A 24,781-nucleotide genomic window follows, 5' to 3' on the forward strand; every position below is an offset into this window, starting at 1 on the left:
GGATCATTTTTGCCCGATTTCATAGCCACATCCCAGGAATGCTCAGAACTTTTCCAAGAGATTTCTGATAGCGAGCGTCTCAATCACACAGCACCTTTGTGCGTACACACGATATATCACATGCACCCTACAAGATTATAGGAATTTTCCTGCACGCCTTATAGCAGAAAATCACTCAACTATGTGAACATCGGCATTGCGTGCGACTCTGAATCAGGCCAATATTATACCCATGTGTATTACACACAATTATCAGCCAATTGTAAACGTACTTGGGATAAGATATAGGCCCTCATTCAGAGCCGCTCGCTATTTGCGGTCGTTCGTTCTAAAACAAGGGGTGGCTATTCAAATGAACCGTTCGCTAATTGCGTTCTGTTCACGCCTCTAAGTCTGAACGAGCGAGCAAAACTTGCGGTTGTAATTTTGAAAAATACGCCCCCTTGCCGCTCGCACCATACGTCATGTCCGCTATTTATTAGATTAATCGAGTACATCGAACAGCGTATGAACTGCTCGCTATTCTTGTGGCTGGTTTTTTCAACCGCTATTTTGCGAGCAGTTCTGAGTAAAAAAAAGCCAAGTGGCGTGGTCAATGACGCTGCTGTATTAATTATGCACTCCCTTAATACGCCCATTTTGACCTTTAAGCACGCCTGCGTTCGAATTCCACACCCCCGTTTTCAAGCACCTTCCCCTGTTACCACCCACATACGCCTCCTTCTGTCACTCAAAATAGCAGGCATTCGCTATATAGCGAACAAACGATTTTCGGCCGTACTGACTGGTTCGCGCATGCGTATTACAATCCGTACGCATGCGCAGATGTGCGAACATCGGTCAGAACGAACGAGCGGCCGCTTACGAGCGGCTCTGAATCAGGCCCATAGTTCACTTATTAGTGGCCATTACCAGCCATCCATTAATGCCAGATAACCAGGAATTGTTTCCAATGGGTACTATAGAAAAGCAATACATACACACCCATCTGGTGCATTACCACTAATACAATTCCGTACTTAATTAGCTTAATACTTAATTAGCTTAATAAAATTTGCTCAAATAGGAAATAAATGTATGTATTTATCTGATATTAGAGGGGCCCCAAGACCGAAGCGTCCTCGTATAAATCACCAATAGCATTATTAATATATATAAATGCACATTATTCTGATTGTGAACAGAATAATAAAAAACACATATTGCACATATAAAGAGTAAAACATACAATCAATAATTTCAAGAGATATTAATTTCAGCATAATTTACAACTCACATCTATAAACCCTATTTTGGAAAGAGAATTAGAAAACATACCACCCGTGAAATAATAATATATATGATGTGTATATTGGTTCGAATAAGCTACAGACCATTTTTATATACAGTGTTTCTGTGTAATATATATATATATATGAAAAATCATACATGCTCTGTATATTTTAAATATATACAGGATTATGCTATATATATATATATATATATATAATATATACACACACACTTATATTTAAACACAAATATATATATATATATATATATATATATAAGAAAATGTATTCTCTATATTTTTAATATATACACACACACCTCAGCCTGCAGTGCAAGTGCAGCCTGAAGTATGTGTATATATTAAAAATATAGATAAAGCATTTTCTTATATATATACCTAATATTTCAGCAGCAGCAGCAGCCAGGCTGGCAATAAGCAGGACTGACACCTCACCTCAAGAGGCTCAGTCACCATACCGTGCTCAGGGCTACTTCATGGGGCTTCCTAGGACTCCTGTGCTGCTGCTGCTTCCTTCAGGGTGGCGCGCTGATGGCTGGGTGGCACCTTGGTGATGTCACACGTCCTGACATCACGTGGTGACACAGAGGAGGCGCCGGGTCACTGCGTGTGCAGTGCGCGCCGCCATGTTTATTGAATTTATGTCCCCAGCAGTTTTTTGATCTGTTGGGTCAGCGGCTGGAAGCGGAGAAAGGGGTCGCGAGTTGGGGCCGGGGGCGTGGCCTAAAACGTCCACTGACAGCGACAGGCTGCTGCCGCAGGCAATTTTTTTTCCTGTGTACAGCAACAGAAACAACACAGCAGTTGCTGTGGGCCTATTCTGATGGGAGGCCTGGAGCTGCAGCTCCATCCGGCCCATTGTTAATCCGGCCCTGCTTAATGGACATGTTCCTTGCGCAATACACATATGGTATGCCATCACACCCTGTGGTTAACTGCAGATTCAGCACTCTCACAGAGTGAGATTGCTGTTACTCAAAAATGGTGGCGCTGCTAATTCACAGAATTGTGTGCTCATTGGAATACACACATGCAGTCTATGCAACTGAGTTTAGAGCAGTTATGTGGCTCCCACATCCCACTCAGTGCCCACAATCCTCCCATTTGATCACCAAAACAATCTCACTGGCTTCCAACATCCTTCTCACTGCATACATTTATCTAATTTAGAATACACCTTCAGCTCCCTTATTTTTAAAAATATCATACTCTGTCTATGGATGTACACTTTCTTCCCCTATATGCCTCCATGCTGCTATATATTAGCAGTTATGTGGCTCCCACATCCCATTTAGTGCCCACAATCTTCCCACTGAATCACCACAACAATCTCACTGGGTTAAAACATCCTTCTCACTCCATACTTCCATCTTATTTAAAATACACACTAACTACTTGCTAAAACTATTATACTCTGTCTAGACTTTCTTCCCCTATACGCCTCCATGCCGCTATGTCTTCCCCACTCCCTACTGCTATGTGGTCTCCCAACTGTGCTAGTCTGTGTTCCCTCATCCGCACCAATCTGTCTTTCCCCAGCCACATCGCCCTGCATCCATGCCACTCTGTTTCCTTCTGCACCCACTGCCTTCCCCCCAGCCACGCCACTCTGTCTTCCTCTCATCTGTGGCACTCTTTTTTCCTCCATCTGCACCACTCTGTCCCCCCCAACCGTGAAACTCTGTCTCCCACCACATGTACTACAGTCTTCCCCAATCCCTACTGTTTTGTGTTCTCCCATTTGTGCTAGTATGTATTCCCTCATCTGCACCAATCTGTCTTTATCCATATGCACTGCTTTGTCATCCCATGTTCATTCCACTCTGTACCCCCACCCACGTTGCTCTGTCCTCCCCATCCACACCACTATTTTCCACCCATCAGCATCACTTTGTTTTTCCCCCCTAACCACACCAGTTTTCCACCCATCTGCATCACTTTGGCTCCCCCCCCCTCGGTACTGCTTAACCTTCCCCCCCCCCCTACACGCCTTTCTGTCTCACCCATCTACGCCACTCTTATACCATCTGCGCAGCTCTATCTTCTGCTCAGACCTCAGTTGCATAGACTGCATGTATGTATTCCAGTGAGCACCCAATTCTGTGAATTAGCAGCTCCACCATTTTGTGAGTGACAGCATTCTCACTCTGTGAGAGTGCTGAATCTGCAGTTAACCACAGGGTGTGATGGCATACCATGTCTGTATTGCGCAAGGAACACGTCCATTAAGGCATCAGCCTTAATGATTGGATTTCATTGCTTTTTTAAGTTTGAGTGTCACAAATTCAGTAGGTTTTGTGAAATTTCAGATCATGTCTAAGAAGCCTTAATGGGACCTGTGAAACCGTAAGGTTTTTTGCCTATGGAAGTTCATTGCTTTTTATAAAATGTATTAACTATCAGGGTTTGGAGGAGCAAACCGGGCCACCTGCAGGGGAGAAGGGCAACAAAATGGTACATTAGCGCAGGTGAAGGAATACCGGCACACAGGATGTGTTTTGGGGGTGCACAGGGAGAGACGGCTGCAGGGGGCGGGCTGCAGGAGTGCAGGGCAGTGGCAGCAGCAGGTGTGCGGAGCAGTGGGGCAGTGCGCAGGGGCATCAGCGGGCTACAGAGGGGCTCACTGGCGTTGGGCATGCATCAGAGAAAATAAAATCAATTAGATACAGATGCATGGATGTATAAGTGAGATCTATCTATGCATCTATGCCCCCCTCCCCCTAAAGCACAACCAGCTCCGGGCTCTTCACTGCCGGTCCTAGTTGTGAAAATACAGGGGAAAAATGACATAGGAGTCCCCTGTATTTTACATAACCAGCACCGGGCTAATCAGAACCAGTCCTGGTTGCCAAAATACAGGGGACAAACGACGTAGGGGTCCCCCGTATTCTGTGCAACCAGCACTGGGCTCTGAGCCGGTCATGGTTCTGGAAATACAGAAGGAAAAAATGCTTAGGGTCCCCCTGTATTGTCCAGAACCAGCACCAAACTTTTTCTAGCAGGGGGCTAATGCCACAGCCAAGGGAGCCCTTTCACCGGGTCCCCCAGCTGAAGCCCGATTAGTCAGCCCAGGCTGGGGATCACTGGGGACCCCCCAATAAAGGGGTCACCCTCTCCAGGGCACCCCAGGCCTGGGCTGCTAGCCAGGGGCTATCACCGGCACCCCTGGGCGTTGGGTGCTGTGTTGATTGTGTAATGTGGTGAATTTTAAAGAATATTGTCTTTTGCGGGTAAACTATAGGTCCCAGCAAGCCTCTCCCACATGCTGGTACTTGGAGAACCACAAGTAACAGCAAGCAGGGAATTTAGGGCCCACTGGTACCTGTAGTACACCTGTAAAAGAAATATAAAAATGAACAGATTACACTAATTTTTAAAAATAATTTACTTCGCGTGCACCTTCACCTGGGGGTAGTGGCCTTTAAGCTCTTTTAAGTGGCCACCGCTACCCCAGGACTTCGTCGTCTTAGTCTGGCAGGCACCAACCTGCTACGGCTTCGGCGTCTTCACCTAGTGGGTGGCAGCCTGTGTAAGCTCTTTTGCATGGCTGCTGCCCGCTAGAACTTATGGCATCTTCACCTGGCGGACGCCAACCCGCCAGGGCTTTGGCGTCTTCGCCTGGCAGGTGGCAGCCTGTATGAACTCTTTTGCATGGCCGCTGCCCACTAGGACTTCTGGCATCTTCGCCTGGCGGTCGCCAACCCGCCAGGGCTTCAGCATCTTCGCCTGGCAGATGCCAACCTGCCAGGGCTTCAGCATCTTCACCTAGGGGGTGGCAGCCAATTAGCTCTTTTGCGCGGCTGCCACCCCCTAGATCTTCTGGTGTCCTATTCACCTAGAGGGTGGCTGTCTGTGTAAGCTCTTTTGCATGGCCGCCGCGAACTAGGACTTCCAGCGTCTTCTTTCTTCGAGAGATCTTGGACTGCCATGCTGCCACCTCACGCTGGCTTATCTCACGCTGAGGTGCCATTTTTTAAATGGGCTCCACTGCCGAACTCAGCAGAATGGCTGGCAGGGACTGGATCCTCTCGGATCCAGGCCAGCCGCCAACACCCGCAGAGAAGCAGGGTCCTGCCACCGCCGAGTCCCGCCACCGCCTGGTCCCGCAGGCTGCACCACCACCACCGCTGCCATAGCCCGCACTGATTCTGCCTCCACCACCGATTCCGCCCCGCTGCCATTGCCGGGTTGCCCCGCCACGCAAAGGCAGCCATCTTGGTGCACCCAAGTGAAACCACAGTGAGTACACCTACTGGAGGCTCCGACTGAGGCTGCACAACAAATTGAAGATTCCTATCTCTATAATGGCGCAATTGTGAGGTAATAGTTTAAAAACTGTAGCTTTCTCAATTACCTGAACCCAAAAAGGCCCTACCGTGGAACAAGAGCTACCTAATAAAACAAACCCCAAGTTTAAATTCGCCTCCTACCCTGAGTTATGGCTTCCCAAATATCCCCCATAGAGAACAGCAGAAAAGTGGTCCTAACAGAGTGTCAGAAAAAACTGACAGTTGGAACTTTAGATTGTTGCCAAATGCTCATTTTTTATGTTTTTGCCTTGAAATTTGGCATGCAGCAGCAAGCTGATAGTTCTACCTGTCCATGCCAAATTTCAACTCTGTACTTTCTATAGCTTATGAGGTGTATCCCCTTAAACACCATCCCCCCCCCCCTCCGGAATTCTCTATAGAGAATTCCGTTTTTTTTCGATTCAGCATGTAAGGGCACGACTGCCGGTCCTAGTTGTGAAAATACAGGGGAAAATACAGGGGAAAAATGACATTATATATATATATATATATATATATATATATATATATATATATATAGTTAAAAAGGAGCCAGCACATCCATTTAAATGCAACAAAATGTATTAATGTTCAATAGCAGTAAAAAGCATGATGAAGTTCACCATAGTAGCACATGTACATATAGACGGTCAGGTACCAAGAAAAAGAAGCCAGGGTGGTCAAATACACTTGCCAAAGCCGTCATGGTGCATGGGAACATGAACTCAGTTAGCCGTCCAACAGCTGTTTCGACGCATCCAGCGCCTTCATCAAGGACATGTCGTGGGGGTGATAGGAATAGGGCATTGTTACAGAAGGAATGCTATTGGATTGACCGCTTAAACACTGTTGTACCCAACGGGCTTAATGAGGGACAATATTTGAATTGCTTTCTTTAAAATGACCTATGCGGTGATATATGATTCTAGATTTCTCCCATCATTATTTGTATGTGTGCACATTTGCTATGCCACATTTATGTTCTATGTTGTCTATGTGATTGTTTGTTTGTCTTTATTATAATGTGCGTATCGTGGCATCATCTATATCCCACTCATTGACTAACTCACTGAGAGCGTTGTTTGTTATAATATACTCAATGGTTAATATGTATACAGCTGTGCTTTTTGTTACAGCGCATTTTCTGATGCATCGCTTGTTTATAGAACGCTGGTTGCTATTGTATTTGGTTGTCATGACACCCGTGACGTCACTTCCTGTTATGACGTCCGGTGTTCCGGTTGTTTACACACGCCATGTTGCACGTGTATTAAGCCGCACTTCCGGATTGTGTGGAGAAGGCTGCGGGTGCGCGCCTCTCCACAGGTGAGTGAGATTGTCATATATGAGGTTGGGTATATATGCTGCCACAATATGTCAGTTATGATGTCCTTGATGAAGGCGCCGAAACAGCTGTTGGACGGCTAACTGAGTTCATGTTCCCATGCACCATGACGGCTTTGGCAAGTGTATTTGACCACCCTGGCTTCTTTTTCTTGGTACCTGACCGTCTATATGTACATGTGCTATTATGGTGAGCTTCATCTTTTTACTGCTATTGAACATTAATACATTTTGTTGCATTTAAATGGATGTGCTGGCTCCTTTTTAAGTAACAATACCAATGCTTATGTGCCAAGCACTCCAGCCTGTGGAGTTTGTTTATGGAGTGCGACCAGGACTTGTCTCTCTCTGTCTCTCTCTCTCTCTCTCTCTATATATATATATATATATATATATATATATATAAAATCAAATGTCCTGACTCACTCACTCACCGATTGACTCATCAACACCCAGTTCACAGTATTCTAGGCTCAGTGGCGTAACCAGGGGGGACGAGCGGGGCACGTGATTTGAGCGCCGTGGCAGGCACAACAAAGGGGGAACGCCGGCCGGGGAATCATACCTGCACCGACCGCCGCCATTGCGCCTCCGAGCAAGGCCCGTGGTGCTTGGCGGCGTTACTGCAGCAGCACCCCCCACTTTGTTAGAACTGCAGCCGGGAGCGTGACCGCGACAGAGTCATGCTCCCTGAGTTCTAGCCTGCTGCTTGGCCTCACCGTCCCCGCCGGCTCCCAGCTGAAGGTGGGGGAGAGACACAGGGAGGCATACTGTAGAATGATTGGGGAGGGGAAGGGACAGACAGAGAGGCATAGAATGAATGGGGAGGAAAGACACACAGACAGGCATAAAATAAAGCGGTGGGAGGCACACAGAGAGGCATAGAATGAATGGGGAGGAAAGACACACAAAGAGGCATAGAATAAAGTGGGGGTAGGCACACAGAGAGACATAGAAGTCGCAGATGAAGTACAACAGAACTTGGCGTGAGGAAATCCAGAGCCACTCGCATTGGAGCACTTTTTACACAGATATAAAAATGTCGCACATCAAAATGATCAGCGCATGCTAGCAATGCAGTTTTGTCGCTTCTACATGTTTTAAATATGTGAATAAGATGCACATTTTAAGCAAAAATTACTCTCTGCATGGCCAAGTTGCATGGGACCTGGCGCGTTAAGAGGGGGTATTTGGCGTGACTGAAGCAACAGTAGAGCCGAGTACACAGTCGAGCAATTTAGCAAAAACAGATTGACAAATAGTGCATATCGTTCAGTGTGCTGCACATCGAACCTGACAATATCGCATGCAGCACCCTGTGGTATAATTAAGGATGGAATGAGTGATTATTCTGTGTCATTCATTTACATCATTCTGATGGGTACCCAGGATCCGATAGGTCGGCCCGACAGGCCGAAATATTGGCAGGGTACACATAGCTCAGTGTGTGCCCAACTTAATGCTGAGTACACACTGGTCGATGTATCGGCCATTCAAATGAATGGCAGATATATGGTGTGTGCAATGGCCAGTGTGTACAGAAGATAAGTCTGTGAACGTAGTTGCTCACAAACATATCGCGTCGGCTATGCAGATATATTGGTGCATTGTGCTGTGTGTACGGGCGGTCAGCTCTGACCTCTCCCACCTGTATCAGCGATATTAAGGCCCCTATATATCTATGTCGGAACGAGGCAATTCCCTGTTCTGCCGATGGCGGAGTAGGGGAATCCCAAAAAATTTTTGGAATTGGCAAATCATTAATTTTTACATGCCGAATTTCCCCGATGGATCGCCGACCATCGATGGTCACCGGTTGGATCGGATTGGGGAATGAGGAAATGCGGCTCATATGTATGGGCTCTTTTACTCCCATATCTACAGTCTCCCAGATCTGAATTAAGGGTTTTGGGGGGCACAAGGTACTTAAGAGAGGGAAATTGTTACGGATCCCAAAGACTTCTAAGAGTAAGCCCCCTAGAACCCGGCCTAGTGAGGTCTTCCGCCACTAACAGCCACCCGTTGTTTCCTTAGACTAGAGATGTTCACTGGTACTTACGTGGCCGCCTGGACTTAGAACTTGGGGTAGTAGCGGCTTATGCGAGTGTCTGATGGGATCCAGTGGTAAGGTGAGGAGTTTGAAACAGGAAGTGTCAATGAGGCAACCAGAGACCCGATGGTGTGGCTGGAGAGCCAGTGATGTAGCTTGAGTGCCGATGTGTTAGAAAGGTTTGGCTTTGAGACCCAATGGTGCGGCTTTGAGCCAGTAGTAGAAATAAGTGAGTTGATGGTGCGGCTTTGAGAGCCGATAGTGCGGCTAAGGTGCTGATGGTGTGGCTTTGAGACAGTAGTAGTTGGTGTATTTGAGATGTGGCTTTGTGAGCCGATGGTGCGGCTTGGGAGGTGGTACACAAGTTGGTGTACTTGCGATGTGGCTTTGAGAGCCGACGGTGCGGCTAGGGAGCCGGTACACAAGTTGGTGTATTTAAGATGCAGCTTTGAGAGCAGATGTGTGGCTTGAGAGCCGGTACACAAGTTGGTGTACATGCGATGTAGCTTTGAGAGCCGATGGCAGCACGGAAGCTGCTGGTGCGGCAGGGAAGCCGATGCAGTGGCTGGTGAGCCGGTGACAGCAGGGAAGCTGCTGGTGCAGCTGGAAAGCAGATGTAGTGGCTGGTGAACCGGTGGCAGCACAGAAGCTGATGGTGCTGCTGGGAAGCCGATAACTGGTGGCTAGGCAATACCGCTGGAGAACCAGGACACAACGTAGCAAGAAAGCACAGAATGCTGACCATGCAGCAGAGCCAAGAGAACCAAAAGGAACGCTATAGTCGGTGAGGCGCCAAAAGGCCAGCGTGCACAAATTGGAGGAGGAACCAATCACGCCCTGCTGTGGATAACCCGTTACCTCCTGTGGCGTGCAGATCGCCTAGCAACTGAGGGAACCGGAACAACAGCGTCATGAGTAGGTAAACTGCTAGAGTTAGACAAGTCGTGACCGCGATTTGTAACAGAAATATACAAAGGGTCCTCTATAAGGTGCTACTTACACTAATAACCAGCAGCTGTGAGGAGTGTCAATTCCACCTACTGATCTTCAAGAAGATCTATTTTTGAATAATGGTTAGAAAAATAAACATAATAGAATTTTCACATAATTGTCACATATAAAATAAATGCTTCTGGGCCAAAATTTATCAAAATGATAGCATAATTTAATAATATATAAACCTAACAATGTCATTTCTTAAAAACACGTAATGCAGCATAAATTGAAGGATAAAGCAAAGGAAGGTAGTGGAACTATCAGTAAATCAGAACATTCAGATGCAGTGTTGGTATCATCAGTCATCAAATATTAGCCCAGTTTCAAATTGATACAGAAAAAATGTCCAGCATAGTGGAAGGAGTCCAATTAGCAAAGTAGTCTTTCACAACTGAGAACGATCTCCCGGCAACCTAAAGTCTTGTAGGTAAAATGTCCCTATTGAAGCTGGAAGATGAAATCAGTGGATGGTTCCATAAAAGTCTTCTTGAAATGGACGTGAACAGGAGCTAGCTTGTTTCTTGATGGCATTTCTAGCGGCTTCATCAGACGAGGAAGAGAAACAGAACTCGGAAGCTGGTAGCTACATAGTAACAGTATTAAAGGACCATAAAGGCACATAGGGAGCGCTTCGCCAATTATTTAATATAGTTATTTAGACAACAATATCACAAAAGGTTTATTAAAAAAAAACATATATAATAAAGGCTAAAAATTCAATACATAGAGAATCAAGTGTACCAAAGGCAGGGTATTAGTCCACTTAATAGGCTCCGTAGAAAATGATCCACAATATTGTAGTTAACGGTGGAAATCCAATAATAAAAGTCAGTTGGAAGCAACAATGTGTCTATAGAACAGGCTTAAAACTCGACCTCCCCGTTATAGAATCAGCTCGCCACCAGCGCAGATGTCAATCTCTGGGTACAATCACAGAGTAGCAGCGGTGGGAGAAATTGTCAGTGTATTAGGTTCCCCATTTAGTAGAGTGAGGCGGCCACCAGGTGTAATGATAAAACAGCGCCCAGCTGAAGTGACAACGATAGGGGAAAATCCTCAGTGTGTAACACTCCCCATTAGGTTGAATCAAGAAGCCACTTGAAGTAATAGTAACAAAGTCTGGAAGGAGTGACACTTTAATAGCCAGAGTGCGGGGGAGGGAGAAAGCCACTCACGTTCCAAATCATAGTTTCATCAGCGACGTCTCAAGCAATATCCGAAGCAGTAAAGTGGTATTGGAATTCCTGCTTAGAGTCCCTTAACGCGTTTCTCCGTTCTCACGATCTAACGGTTTTCATTTTAGCATTGCGCCTGATTTAGATTTTTAGGATCTACATAGTAACAGCCTTGTTTTCTTAGTTTTCTTTCTTAAATAGGGGTGAGGTAAATGGGCAATCTTACCAGTAATATAAGTAATTGGGGAAAAACTTAAGGGCACAGTGCTGATATAAATACAGGAGCAAAGTTTTTTGTGGGGGGGGGTACCATGCTAGAATAATCAATATTAAGTATAGCTGAAGACACAATATTTGCATAACAATTGGAGCAATATCTCATGAGCACAGTACTGGTATAATCAATGGGTGAAACTTCTGGCAGGGCACAGTGCTAGTATAGTCATTAAGACTAATGTTAAGAACAAGTCTAGTATATGCACTGAGGCACAATACTCATGAATATAATATGGGGTACTGCTTGTATAATAATTAGGTACCAGTGGCTAGGGGGAAGATTATAGGTGCCTGGAAATCTTCCCACCATAGTAATCCATTGCCCCTTGTACTGTAACACACTGCATATTTGCTGGAGACATCAACATAAAAAATCAAATAAAAATAACTTCAGAATTTGCAAACACCGCTGATACTAATGTTAATTTAAGAAGAGGAAAACCACAGTACACACATAATTTTTATGACAACACAAGTCTACTTTGCAATACTGACAGGTGCCAAGGCTCATATGTGTTTACGGAGCAAGTACGTAGCATTTTCAGAGGAGCTTTGTTTTACTTTGGGTAAAGCATTAGTCCCTTTGAGGAGTGGAAATGACAATGATTCTCTCTGAACAACAACGAAAGCGCCTAAAAAGTGATCTTTTCCACCCCTTTATTTCATTTCAACAGTCATGCTCCACAAAACAAATTCTCCTGTAACTGCCAAGGGTTTAAATGTGACTCGGGCGTCTGGAAAGTAACCCAGAGCCTAGATGACCCTGAAGAACTTGAGTGATGGGAACTTGCGAATGATTACTTCTGCGACCCTATCTAACCTCTATGAGTAAAGCTGACTGAGCCCGACTGCAGTGAGAGCTCAAATCAAAATGCTGCAGAGACTTAAGTGGAAGTCTTGAGTGAGAGTCTTCAGAATGCAGAGAGAGAGAGATAGAGAGAGAGAGATATGTAATTGATGCTGGGTTGTAAGAGTTGGTATGCAAGCACGGGTACCAATATGGTTGAAGGCTCCTATTCTGCCGTAGGTGTAAGTCATCAAGTGCAAGCTTGGAAGTTCACTGAGAACCTCTTAGCAGTGTCCTAAGGAAATTAACCAATAAGTAGTAATATCGAGTAAGTTTCAGTGACTGTGAAAGAGTAGAGGCATGCAAGAGAATGTCAACTCTTGTGTCAAGTAACTGAAACTGCTGAAAGTAACTAAATGAACTGTGCTGGACTACGAAACTGGAAGAAATTATTTCTGCATTACATACACTTTGCTTTCATTAAATCTGCATATGCCAGGGAGGCCTGAGGTGAGAGAGACAGAGTTACAACTGGGTGGTAGATCCAAGAGTGTATCCAAAAAGGGTGTTATTGTGAAAATATACCTACATTAGCCCCTGGGTAAAAAGGAAGCTGCACTTGTTTCTGTATTGTTCCGCAAAGGTCGGCACCAACTGGCCTACTTGGTACATTGGGAGAAATTTCCCTGACTTTGTCTAATACCTACCACCAGACACTGTAAACCTTTTTACCCACAAATGATACAATTGTGGCTCACAAATGTATGTACAGTATTTCTCTATATACTACTTGCAGTTACGAAAAAGGCATGTGGGGTGACATTACAGCACTTTCATAATAGGCCTTAGTGGCCTATTTATCAAACCCTCCCTGCCCTTAAATCCTGCAAAAACCTGGATTATAGTATTTTTGAGTTTTGGGAGCATTTATTACAACAGTATTGGCTGCTGTGTTTTACTAACTAACATTGGCAGCAGCCTCCATAGCTGTCTATACGGACTGGGGAACAGCCTAATTTATCAAGCTCCATCAAGCTTTGCTTTTTGGAGACTGACCTCTACAGCTAATGACAGCTCTGGAAGGCAATAACAGTGAAGAACTGGTAAACTTTATGAAATCCCGGCACTCAGACTGCCTGCTGTCAATATACCGACAGCGGCATCCTGATACTCAGGATCCCGACAAGGGTCCAGTAAGTATGTTAATCGTTCCCCCTTCTCCCCCTAACCCTCCTCTTCTGTATCCTAACACTAACCCTACCCCCCACCCTAACCCTCCCCATCACTGCCTAAACTTAACTCTCCCCTCTTGGTGCCGAAACCTAGCCTTACCCACTTAGTGCCTAAACCTAACCCACCCCTTGGGTACCTAACCCTAACCCACCCACTGGGGTACCTAACCATAACCTCCCCCTCCCCTAGCCTAACCCCCACCGTGTGACGCCTAAACCTAACCCTCCACCCCCTCTCCATGGCTATAACCTAACAATCCCTGCTATACTTACGATAGACGTCCCGGCTGTCGGGATTCCGCCATCAGGATGTCCACTACTGTCGGTATTGCGGTGCCGGTCTTCTGGCTGGGTAATGGCATTCCGTAACCGGGATTTCGTCAGCCGGGATGCCAGCTGTAGGTATCTTAACTACATCCCAACAGCAGTCCCCCTGACGTGACATGCGCTCCTCTCCCTATGTACAGCCTGCGCAGAGAGTTCAGTCTAGGATAGAAGCGAGTGTGAATGCTTTTGCCACAGCAAATAGCAAGTGTCAAATACAAGTGTATACAAGTTTGCAACTGCAAACTTGTATACAGAAGCTGGGCGAAAATATTCAAATGTCGCAGACAGCAGGATTTGCATTGAGACGCCAATGGCAGCTGTGCAAATCCAAGCGACTGCGTACAAAGATGCAGCTCGGCTGCAGATCAGTCGATTATTGGACTTCTGAGTAACTTAATGGCTGCCCACAATGGCAGCAGGAACTGAGATGCCGGAGCCATTTTGACTGCGGACAGCTTCCCAGTCGAAGAAAGAGATGCTTCCTAAAAACAGTCCCATCACGTCTGCATTTAAGACACCATCTATCTGTTGCCATCCACAAACGGTCCTTGCCGGTCAATCATTTATCTTTACTTCGAGCTACATCGGCAATGAAAAATGGAAACACGTGCAGATTACCGGTAATGGCTCAAACTTCATAAACATCGACATTGCGTCCATCTCTGTATCAGGTCCTCTATCCAAACTCTTAAGGTGGGTACACACCCAGCAGATACATCTGCAGATCGAGTGATCTGCAGATATATATGTAGATGATGGTCGTTCATAAACACTGAATGACCATCATCTTCCAGGCAAGCTCCCGCTGGCAGGGGGGGGGGGGGGGGCGGGTCGTCCCTCTCCCCGTGGCTGCCGCTGCATGTGTACGGACAATCGTCTGATCGTCTGTACACACTTGCTGATGGATAGATAAATCTGCAGATATATCTGTCCATCGGCTGTGCAGCACAGCCGATGCGATGGGTCTGTAAACGACGTCGTTCACAGAAATATCGCTGGTACACACTGCCCGACGGGCACCAGATATATTGGCCGATCAATTGATCAGCAAATATATCTGTCAGTGTGTACCCAGATTAATCCAATCTGAGCATTGCCAAGTGCCACAAATATCAGCTGATTAGCAGAGAATGAATTTTTGTAAACCTTTATGGCCAAAAAATATATTTCCAATATTTTGTAAATAAAGCTGCAAGCAAATTTGGTGGTCTATTATTGAAAATTATGTGTTAAGAAAAATATCGTTCCTGCAATAACAATACTAATAGTATCTTTACAAATAGCATTGAAAGGCATGAGATTGATGAAGACATTGCACCATGTCTGGCATACAGTATATATATACAAAAGTGGTGTTAAGTATGACAGAGAATGGTCTAGTTTAGGTGGTTTGCTATGTGCTCTAGTGTATAAACTAGATGAACCATCACCAGAACATGACAGAGAGATGAGTTATATTGATTTCACAAAATGGCACCAGTTGTGCATCCCTTGTTTAAATAAATAAATTCATTAGGAAAAAAAAATAAATAAAAAACACTCCATGTGATTACAAAATACCCTGCACATAATAATAACGGATTCAGAAACAGTAGATTTAGTCGCCTGGAAAATCCTATGAGTGCATCAGTAATCTTCAAGCGCATCAGGTAAAATGTTGATACACTGCAACCACAAACTATAAATAAATATTTTCTACTTACCTTCCAGCAAACACTCCGGAACCTGCTGCTTCTCAGCTGCCCATTAATCCCTTTCAGACGTATCGTTGCCAAATAATTGCTGTTTACAAAAAGTTCTTCCCATTCTTTGCTAAGAAAGTAAAGAACACGGATGTATTATATTTAAGAAACACATTACAGGAACAGGTTCTATTTCACTCAGTTATTATACAAATAGCACTTGTGGTAAAGATTTTTTTTTTTTACACAATTTTTTTTATTCAAGCACAGTTCTAAAACGCATGGTTGTCTTTTTTTGGACACATTTCTTCTCAGGATTTAATGAATATGTAGATCGCTATAATTATGCCAGCTACTGAAATTCATAATGCCTATGGAGGCCATTCAATTTTCTCTAAAATGTTGGTACTGCAGTTCAGTGCGTAAACAAGAAAAATGAATATTAATATAGGCACGGCCATGTTTCTGTATGCAGGCAGGAGAGACACACTGGCAGGATTATTTGCGAGGAACTTGAGCTAATAACTATTAAGTCCTCATAAAATATTTGCTTAAATTAACCTTTCTTTCTTTATTTTTTTCCTTAATGACAGACTGGGCTGTTAAACATAATAGAGGCCTTCATTATTTAACTGTTAGTGCTATTTACCACCACAATGCTTTGCACTTATTTCTACATGAACAGTTTTAAATTTTTAACAGGTGCAAGCGAATTTAAATAAAAAAGCATTGAAAAATGAAAAAAAAAAGGCCTCACTGTATAAGCTGATAAAAAAGGCAAGCTTGAGCACCTTGCAGTACCTATGGCTGACTAGATAAACAACCTAAATATGCCTCCCAGGCTTACACACACAAGGGGCCTAACACCTGTGCCTCATTAATATACAAGCAAATCTGCTCTACTGGGAAACGATTGGAAATTAATTGTCCCAAACCATTTACAGAGTTTGAACAAAAGAATTTGACTTGGCTTCTCTTCTGTCTTTCTGTGAATCAAATGCCATGAATGACACATCAGCTTGAGAATAGTACACAGTGACCTGACTAGCTAATGCTTGTACTTGTTTTTGTTCAATTAGGAGACACAAACAAGTTCACTGTAAAAATACAAACATTGCATAGATCATAAAAACAATATATATATTTTTTTTATTAACTTACAGAATAAGATGTGTTCTTACAGAAAACAGAACCCTTACTAACAAAGTGCAGATGTGTAATAATTCAAAGCAACCAATCAGACATTTGCTTTCTTTATCTAAAGTGCTTTAGACCAATAAAAGCTAAATGCTGGTGAGTTGTTATCAGCGACTGCGCATTTGGACTTTATCACTAATAAGTGGAAACTCAGAAGCATAACACCCACCCAAACAGATGTGGGCGCCCAGCGATAGGGGGCTCCACTGCAAATATGCCTGCCTCCATGCATGCACAGAAAAGCAAAGTGGTACTACGGTAAGCAGATACGCATCACTGGGCCCTCCCACCAAAGTTTTGCTATGTGGTCAGGTGATTGTGAGTCACACCAATGAGAAACTAATTACAGCAAAAGAGAAAAATATAGCAAGGACATTTTCACAAATAATAAAAATGATCATTTAACTAAATCTAAAGTCATAATAATAAATATCCCAAGTCACAAATATATATATATCTTAAGACACAATTATACATCTTGTATGTAAATATTATACATGTCGTAAGTCACAATTAAACATTTTTTTCAAATGCACTAAATTATTTATAAAGTATTTTATCAGGGCCACCATGAGTAATCTTGAGCACTTACTGGGCCCCCACCAAGCAGTGCATGAAGTCTATGCTGGTGTAATGGTAGGACTTCTTCTCCTACCCTCCTTCCAAACAGCTATTGTAGCTAAGACTATGAGGCTATAAGTGTTGTGCGCGGTGCCTAGGTGGGATGTGACTGTGTGGACCAATGAACAGTATACAGTAGTTTGCAGAGCTACCTTCTCCAGCCTAGCAATCGATGTAAAGCCCCATCTGTCCCTGCTATGAAATCCAACGCTAAGACACAATATTTTGTAAGTTAACCATCCCACTGTCAGCTCCACGATTTTATTATCCTCACTTTAGGGAAAATGTGACTTTTGCCACTTACCTCATCACATGTCGTAAGTTCCCTTTTTAAATATAATGCATCATCTTCAATTATTTACAAATACCCAATAGCATTGGACTACTCATAAGTATTTCACAATACATGCAAACCAATCATGTTCTCGCCATGGACTACTGCTGTTGGCTATTACTATGTAAGAACTATAGATATGACCTAATGGTGTAGAACCTGGGTGATAACAATAGATACCAGTGAAATGTGAAATGGAGGTTAGTCCACAAATGGGCCCTTAACCAGGCTTGCAGGTTTATTTGTAACATCAGTGTCATATGGATACAAAATGGTGTCTTTTATGGTACAGTTAGATGCTTATACACCACAAGCTGATTCAAAAGTGTGTTTTGACGGAAGAGTGTGTTTCATAAGGAAGGACAAAGATCGCTGTCTGGTTTGTACATTACCAGACAGATAAGTATTTACATTGCACGTATAGGGTCTCATTCAGACCTGCTCGCAATCGGGTCGATGTTGGGCTCTGCGCAAGTGCAGCGGCCGCACTGCGAGTGCGCAAGCCCCGGAGCGAGAGAGAAATTCTCTTGCTCCGGGGCTCACTACAAAAGGGGCAGCTGTCGATGGTGATCGACAGCTCGCCCCGTTTTGTAGGCGTGGTGGAGGGGGGTGGCTTCACAAACGGAGGCATTCCCAAACGGGCGGCCCCACTGACATCACCAGTCACAGTGGGTGGCCACACTGACAAGTATTAGAGCCGGAAGCTCTCTGGGGCTTGCAGCAGATGAGACCCTACCACAAGGGTGTCGTCGCAAGCCTCGATGGTCGCGATGGTCTTGACCACCGCGACCATCAACCTGGCCGCTCGCTAAAGCTGTGGGTGACCAGGAGGCCGGCTCTTTTTAGAAATGCGGCCGCCCTCATTCAGAGCAAACGCTCGCATTTTGCGAGCGGCTCTGAATGAGGTCCATAGTCAATACTGAATAACTCTGTAATTAATCCAGGTAATTGACTGGATATTATATTATAGCATATGCCTATAATTGAGTCAATACTGCCCCCTACTGTCAGGGCCATTAAGAGAGGATGTAGCCTAATCACAGGGGGCGTGGTTACACCCCCTTAGAAAAAAAAAAAAGGGAAAAAAAATCGTAGTTGCAGCGCAGCGTGCGTGGGGGGGGGCGATCAGTGTGATTGCTCCCCTCTACAGGCAGGGGTGACTGCTGCTCCCACTGCAGCCCAGCACACAGCAGCGTGTGCTGGGCTGCTGTCACGCAAGAGGGAGGGGGCGGTACCGGTCCTGGGCCCCTCCAACAAGCCCGGCCCGGAACAACTATTACCTGCTCCCATCGCCCCTGCCTACTGTCTAGAAGTATTTATGCAGGGGAGTTTTTAAGAGAGGAGGGGGCCCGTGTGCAGCCTCCGTTTGGGCCCACTCCTCTCTTTGAGCAAAAACTGCGCATGCGCATGGAGACCCGTGCATGTGCGGGTCTCCGGGTAAATGGCACCCGCGCCTTTTTCCCAGGGACACCTTTTCTGGGCATGTGCAAGTCACCGGGAAAATGGCCCTCACACACCTTGCATCCATTATAAAGACGCCCCCTGTATTCATATATATTTTCTAGTTGAACTTTGTACAATGTAAATGTTTATTCAGGAGTTATTCCAGAGAGCAGGGTATATAAGCTGCCATTTTGCAAATTAATAGTCAGCCTCGTTGTTGGGATGATAGCCTGCAGCGTGCCCACATTCAGAATTTAGTATATTCATTTAACAATTTTCTCAATAAACTGTATTTGTTGAGACTAGCGCCTTCTTATGTATCTCATTAATACCTGTGTATCCAAAAAATCTGGTTCCACCAGGAATAAGCGGTTACACACACAGTGGTGACAGCGGTACACAGAGGACAGAGGTTGTCCTCGACTGTCTTCAGGTGACTCGACCTGTTAATAACAGTCCATATAACGTTGTCATGCAAAGATGCAATTTCTTTATCTATTGCTGAATTCCATTCCTCCCAGTCATTACTTGACTTTGCTTTTTGGATATTTGGTATTCACAGAAAGCGATATTTGCAAACTTCTCATATCATCATCTCTTGGGCTTTTCCTTTATTGTTTCTCACATAACTTTTGCTCTATGTTTGGGTATTCACACTGGCTGTCTCTAACTCAGACACACCCTCAGCTGCAGGCATATCCAGCACAACAAGCCTCTGCTGTAATGATGGGTTTTTCTGCCATTACTGCAATCACGTTGTCTTGCTGTATCTGCATTGTGCAATCCTGAAATCCTGCAGTGCTAATCTGCACTATGGTGGGAGCACACTATGCTGTGTGTCCCCCTTGGTCCAGTGCCAACAGACTTGGATGGTAAAGCATAGTGCTGGTAGCAGGACACTAATGCGCTTTGGGATAAGCCCGCCAACCAAGTGGGGGCAGGGTCCAGGAGCCCTGTAAGTCAGATATACTGTAGGTGCCAACAGGACAGTGATGGTGCCTCCCACAATCCTCTGCCTTTTTCTATAGCTCCATCCCCATTAGCTCCACCCACAGTTCCTGAACCTATTTTCCATAAAAATAGCCCTGCAAGGAATCCATGCAGCATTAGAAGACAGTGGTATATTGGCTGAAACATTGAGGTTTAGAAGCAACCAGAAGTGATGGAGGGTTCAGTTTACAAAGTCAAAATGAGCATTAGTAAATACTGTAGTCTTGACCATGAACCCGCCAATTAACCATGGTGGATCTCATTGATTTCCAAACCTCACATAAATTTAGCTCATAGTCACAACACACAAGTCCTGGCTAGGTTAAACATTTTGCCTGTAGATGTTTAACATGAGATAAGTGACCATTGGCGGATTAGCTGGTATGCAGTTATGTAACTGGCGGCCGCAATCCCAACGGCAGAATGCCGGCTAGGGATTCATGATAGGCTTCGAGATACCGACGCCTGTCATAATCCCATCGCCGGAATCCAGGATGACGCGGGCCCAAACGAGGTCAGTCCGGGCCGCCCGTCCTCTTAGCCACAGGCAGGAAGGGTTTGGTTTAGGGCACCCCGGGGGGACTTAGGGTTAGGCACCCCCTGGGGAGGGTTAGGCTAGGGGAAGGGTGGAGGGTGGGTTAGGGTTAGGCGCCCCCCCCCCCCCCGGGATGGTTAGGTTAGCTCACTGACTGTCCCACTGAGCCAGTCAGAGTGTGTGCACTGGCTTCACTGGCACCCTCTACTAATCACACATACATAAGGCAGACCCATGGGGAGGTGTTTTCTCATACTAGCAGAGAAAGCTTTCAATGGGAAACCATTCCCCTGCCTTGCCTTCAGCCCTAGTTGACTTCTAGGGGCTGTAACCGATGCAGTCCCTGAAAGCCAGTGTTTGTGTGCATGTGCAATTCCCATCACCTGTTAAATCCATTGCACAAGCACAATGGACTTGGCAGGCGTCGAACAGGGTAGGATCTGCCACTGTAGTGACTAAGCAAAACAAAGCTAAAGACATATTTAGATATACAGCATATTAATGGTCACTTATTGATAGACAATTCTGTGACAGCTGGAACTAGTTTTAATAAGAGACAAAAAGCATACATTCGCACTCAACTAAAATTAAACTGACATTTTATGAAAGGCGATAGGTTTCATAGACACAAATGTTTAATAGTTTATTAAAAATATTTTAATTTGCTGTTGCATTACATATCATAGTAGACCTCTCATCCCCAATTGTAATGGCTACCAGAGCATGCTGGCTCTCCAAGTGCCAGCATGCCCTGGTAGCCATTAAAACTGGGCATGACATGGCTTACTGGTATATATAGTGCACCAGTAAATTAAAATATTGTTTCTAATATTAACCTATTGTTATCACCCCACACTCAATGCTACATGGGTATGGTAAGACATAATACTATTAGCACATGGAACTGAAACTGAACATTTACTAATTTATAGGGGTTTATTACTCATAATGAAAAGTGATGGATTTCATAGACATATGAAATAGAAGTACACTATAGTGATTGTTTATGAGTAAATGCATACATTATAAATCAATGATAATCCCTGCAAGTTATGGAGAGAGAGCTACTCAGCATTTCCATTTAAGATAATAAATTAAGCAGCCACCACATTCAAAGTCTAATTATTCGTCGAAGTTACAGCTATTAATTTATTGTATTGACACTTAAATTTAATTCCCTGTGACCTTTCTCCCATTCACTCTTCCCAATTATTCTTCATTGCCTGCGTAATAAAAGACATTCCCCTAAGTGTGTCCATTTTTGCTGGGTCTCATTCTTATTGGGGTTTCACTTCTTTCTATAGCAACACTCCCTTTTTGGAGACAAGAGCAGAGAAGCAGCTACCAACCACTGCCTGACAAAGATACAAGTTTGATGTCCATAAAATTACCATGTACGCTGTTTGGTAGCCCACTGCGATAGTGAGGATGTCTCGGATGGGTCCCATTGCCTGTGGGCACCAAGGCTTGTTTGGAATAATTACTACATGGTATGGGATGCCGGAACTCAGAATCCCAACACCACCATCCAGACAGGGTTAGGATACCGTCGGTCAGTATTGTAACCCTCACCGGTGCCTAAACCTAACCTCCCCGCACCGTAAACCTAACCTTCCCCCCTTAGTGCCCAACCTTAACGCTCCCCCTAGTGCCTAACCCTCCCCCTAACCCCGCTACTTACCGCCAGGATGCTGGCACCGGGATTCTGACAGGTGTCAGAATTCCGGTGCGGGCATTCTGAGCGCCGGAATTCTCGCGGTCGGTATTATGACTGCATCCCGGTTGAAATTTGTGTTGCTACAAGAGCTGCTGGTAACCAATTCCAGCACTATGGTGCAGAACATAAATATGGATGTCATGATTTGGACTACTGGTACGTAGTGGACCAGCAGTGAGTCTTGCTGAAATGTGTAAGTGTGGAATATCAGTTGTGATGTGATATCAGGATAAAACAAAGGCACTGCTGGGAATGGTTAGGAAGAGGAGCAGCAGTAATAGAGGGTCAGAGCAAAGAAGAATAATAGCATGGTAAGATAGATAAATAAATATACTGTATGTGCCAATGTCTTTGTATTTGTTTGCATGAATCTCTGAGAGTCAAATATTTGGGTATTGTGGAGCTGGATGCAAGGTTGACATGGGGACAAATATATCATATGTAGATATTGGAAGATATTTTTTTGGGGGAAAGTAGAACATTATAAAACAGAGGGTAATAAGGTTAGAAAATGGTTGAACATGGGGAGGCTACTTAATCTGGGCAGAAATGGACTATACGGCTTAATATTCGGGAACTATAAACCCCACAATATTAGTAGGGAACATTGATGAGGAACACTTTAGTCCTCAGCACATCCAGCTATGACCTCAAAAATAATCATAGGCTTTATTTTTATTTATTTATTTTGTTTTAAAATGTATTATGAATTTATTGCTAAAACAAAATAGTATGTAATAATACATCTTATTCATAACTATGCAATAGAAACATTTAAATGTACATAATGAACATCTCCAGGCTTGCAACACACACAACAGAGACCTACTATGTACTTAAAATAAGTCAGTCAGTCATATAGATACTGTAAGGAAAAATAGATATACCCTAAGGGCCTGATTCAGAGCCGCTCGTTTGCTCCGAGCGATGTTCGCACATCTGCGCATGCGTATGGGTCGTAATGCGCATGCGCCAACCAGTCATTGCGGTCGGAAATCGAGCGCTCGCAAAATAGCGAGTGCCTGCTAATTTGAGTGACAGGATGAGGCGTTTGTGGGTGGTAACAGGGGAAGGTGCTTGAAAACGGGGAGTGGTGATCCGAACGCAGGCGTGCCAAAAGGTCAAAACGGGCGTTTTAAGGGTGTGCATAATTAACAAAGCAGCGTCATCGACCACGTCACTTGGTTGTTTCTCCTACCACAAGCACTGCGAGCAGTTCAGATGCCTTTCGATGTACTCGATTAATCAAATAAATAGTGGAGATGACGTAGGATGCGAGCGGCCAGGGGGCGTCTTTACAAAATAGCGAGCGCATGTTTCGTTCACTCACTCAGACATAGAGGCGTCAACAGACCGCAAAGAGCGAGCGCTCAATTTAAATAGCCGGCCCCTTTTTCTGAACGAGCGAGCGCAAATAGCCCACGGCTCTGAATCAGGCCCTAAATTCAGAAGTATTACTATCCCAATATCCAATTTAGATGTATGTTCCTTACAGTGCTGGGTCATTATCTAAAATATTGATAATAAAACTGTTACTACTAGTAATACTGGACTCTCAGTAGCCAGCAGACGGAAGGTCAAACTAACCGTGATGAAGCGATTTGATGCTGTTGGTAAGTAAACCCTAAAATAACAAAGTATTATACTTTTAAAATAAGATGACTGGAATATACAGATAAAATTATTGTCTTCATTCACAGCACATGTAAAATGACTATAAGTCAATTACTGTATCATCTATACCATCCTATAGACTGCAGTGACAAATACTAGCAAACATTAATAAATTAGTGTGAATAAACATCAAGTAGTGTGGAGGACTTCCTAAATTCTCTTTATGGTCTCACAAAGCCTCTGCTCCTTAGCAATCCTATTCAGTCTTTATTAAAGTGCAATATCTATTTAAACAATTATTAATCTGAAGATAAAAAGTTCCGTGATGGGAAAAGGATGCTGCGCGTTTGGTTTGTGATGATAAAGACATTCAAGCTGTCAATACCTTCCTGCTCTAGAAGAATATAAGACTAATTTCAGTATGTAGAGGAGAAATCAATGCAATATGTATATTAGCAGAAGATTCCAAAAGAGAGATGCCTTTAGAAGTCTCATACAGTACATACAGTTTAATTTGTACAAAAAGCCTTCTTGGTGGATTGAAAATGAAGAGCAAATCTGACTACCCTGAAATCAGGTTGGTTCATGATCACAATCTGCTCGTGTGTCCAGTCATGTTTCGCTCAAGCGTGTCCATATGATCCAGGCATCCAACCCAAGCACACAGTTCAGCATCATCATCCATGTGCTTGGGGGCAAAGTGGACAAAAAAATTAAAACCGTTACTTTAAAACTGATGCCAGAACAAAGGGATATACTCATGTGTAGGCAGATACATTCCAAAACTTGTCCTCCATATACAGTATATTAAATAGAGAGGCATGTTGTTGGAATCTGAATACAGACTTGTTACTTATCTGTGTTAAGCACAAACTGTCCAT

The 24,781-nt window shown here is 44.3% G+C and overlaps 1 protein-coding gene across 4 annotated transcripts in view; it reads right to left on the minus strand.

The window, feature by feature from the left end:
- TBC1D5 (TBC1 domain family member 5) overlaps positions 1 to 24,781 on the minus strand; it is a 728,182-nt gene that overhangs the window by 328,041 nt on the left and 375,360 nt on the right. For all 4 annotated transcript variants that reach the window (XM_088463373.1, XM_088463358.1, XM_088463381.1 and 1 more), the window contains one exon: positions 15,471 to 15,579. In XM_088463373.1, the coding sequence (XP_088319499.1) occupies positions 15,471 to 15,579 (109 nt within the window). The remainder of the gene's footprint in view (positions 1 to 15,470; positions 15,580 to 24,781) is intronic.

This window comes from Taudactylus pleione, unplaced genomic scaffold (genome assembly GCF_031769625.1).
Source record: "Taudactylus pleione unplaced genomic scaffold, aTauple2 ptg000053l, whole genome shotgun sequence".
Classification (NCBI taxonomy): Eukaryota; Metazoa; Chordata; class Amphibia; order Anura; family Myobatrachidae; genus Taudactylus; species Taudactylus pleione.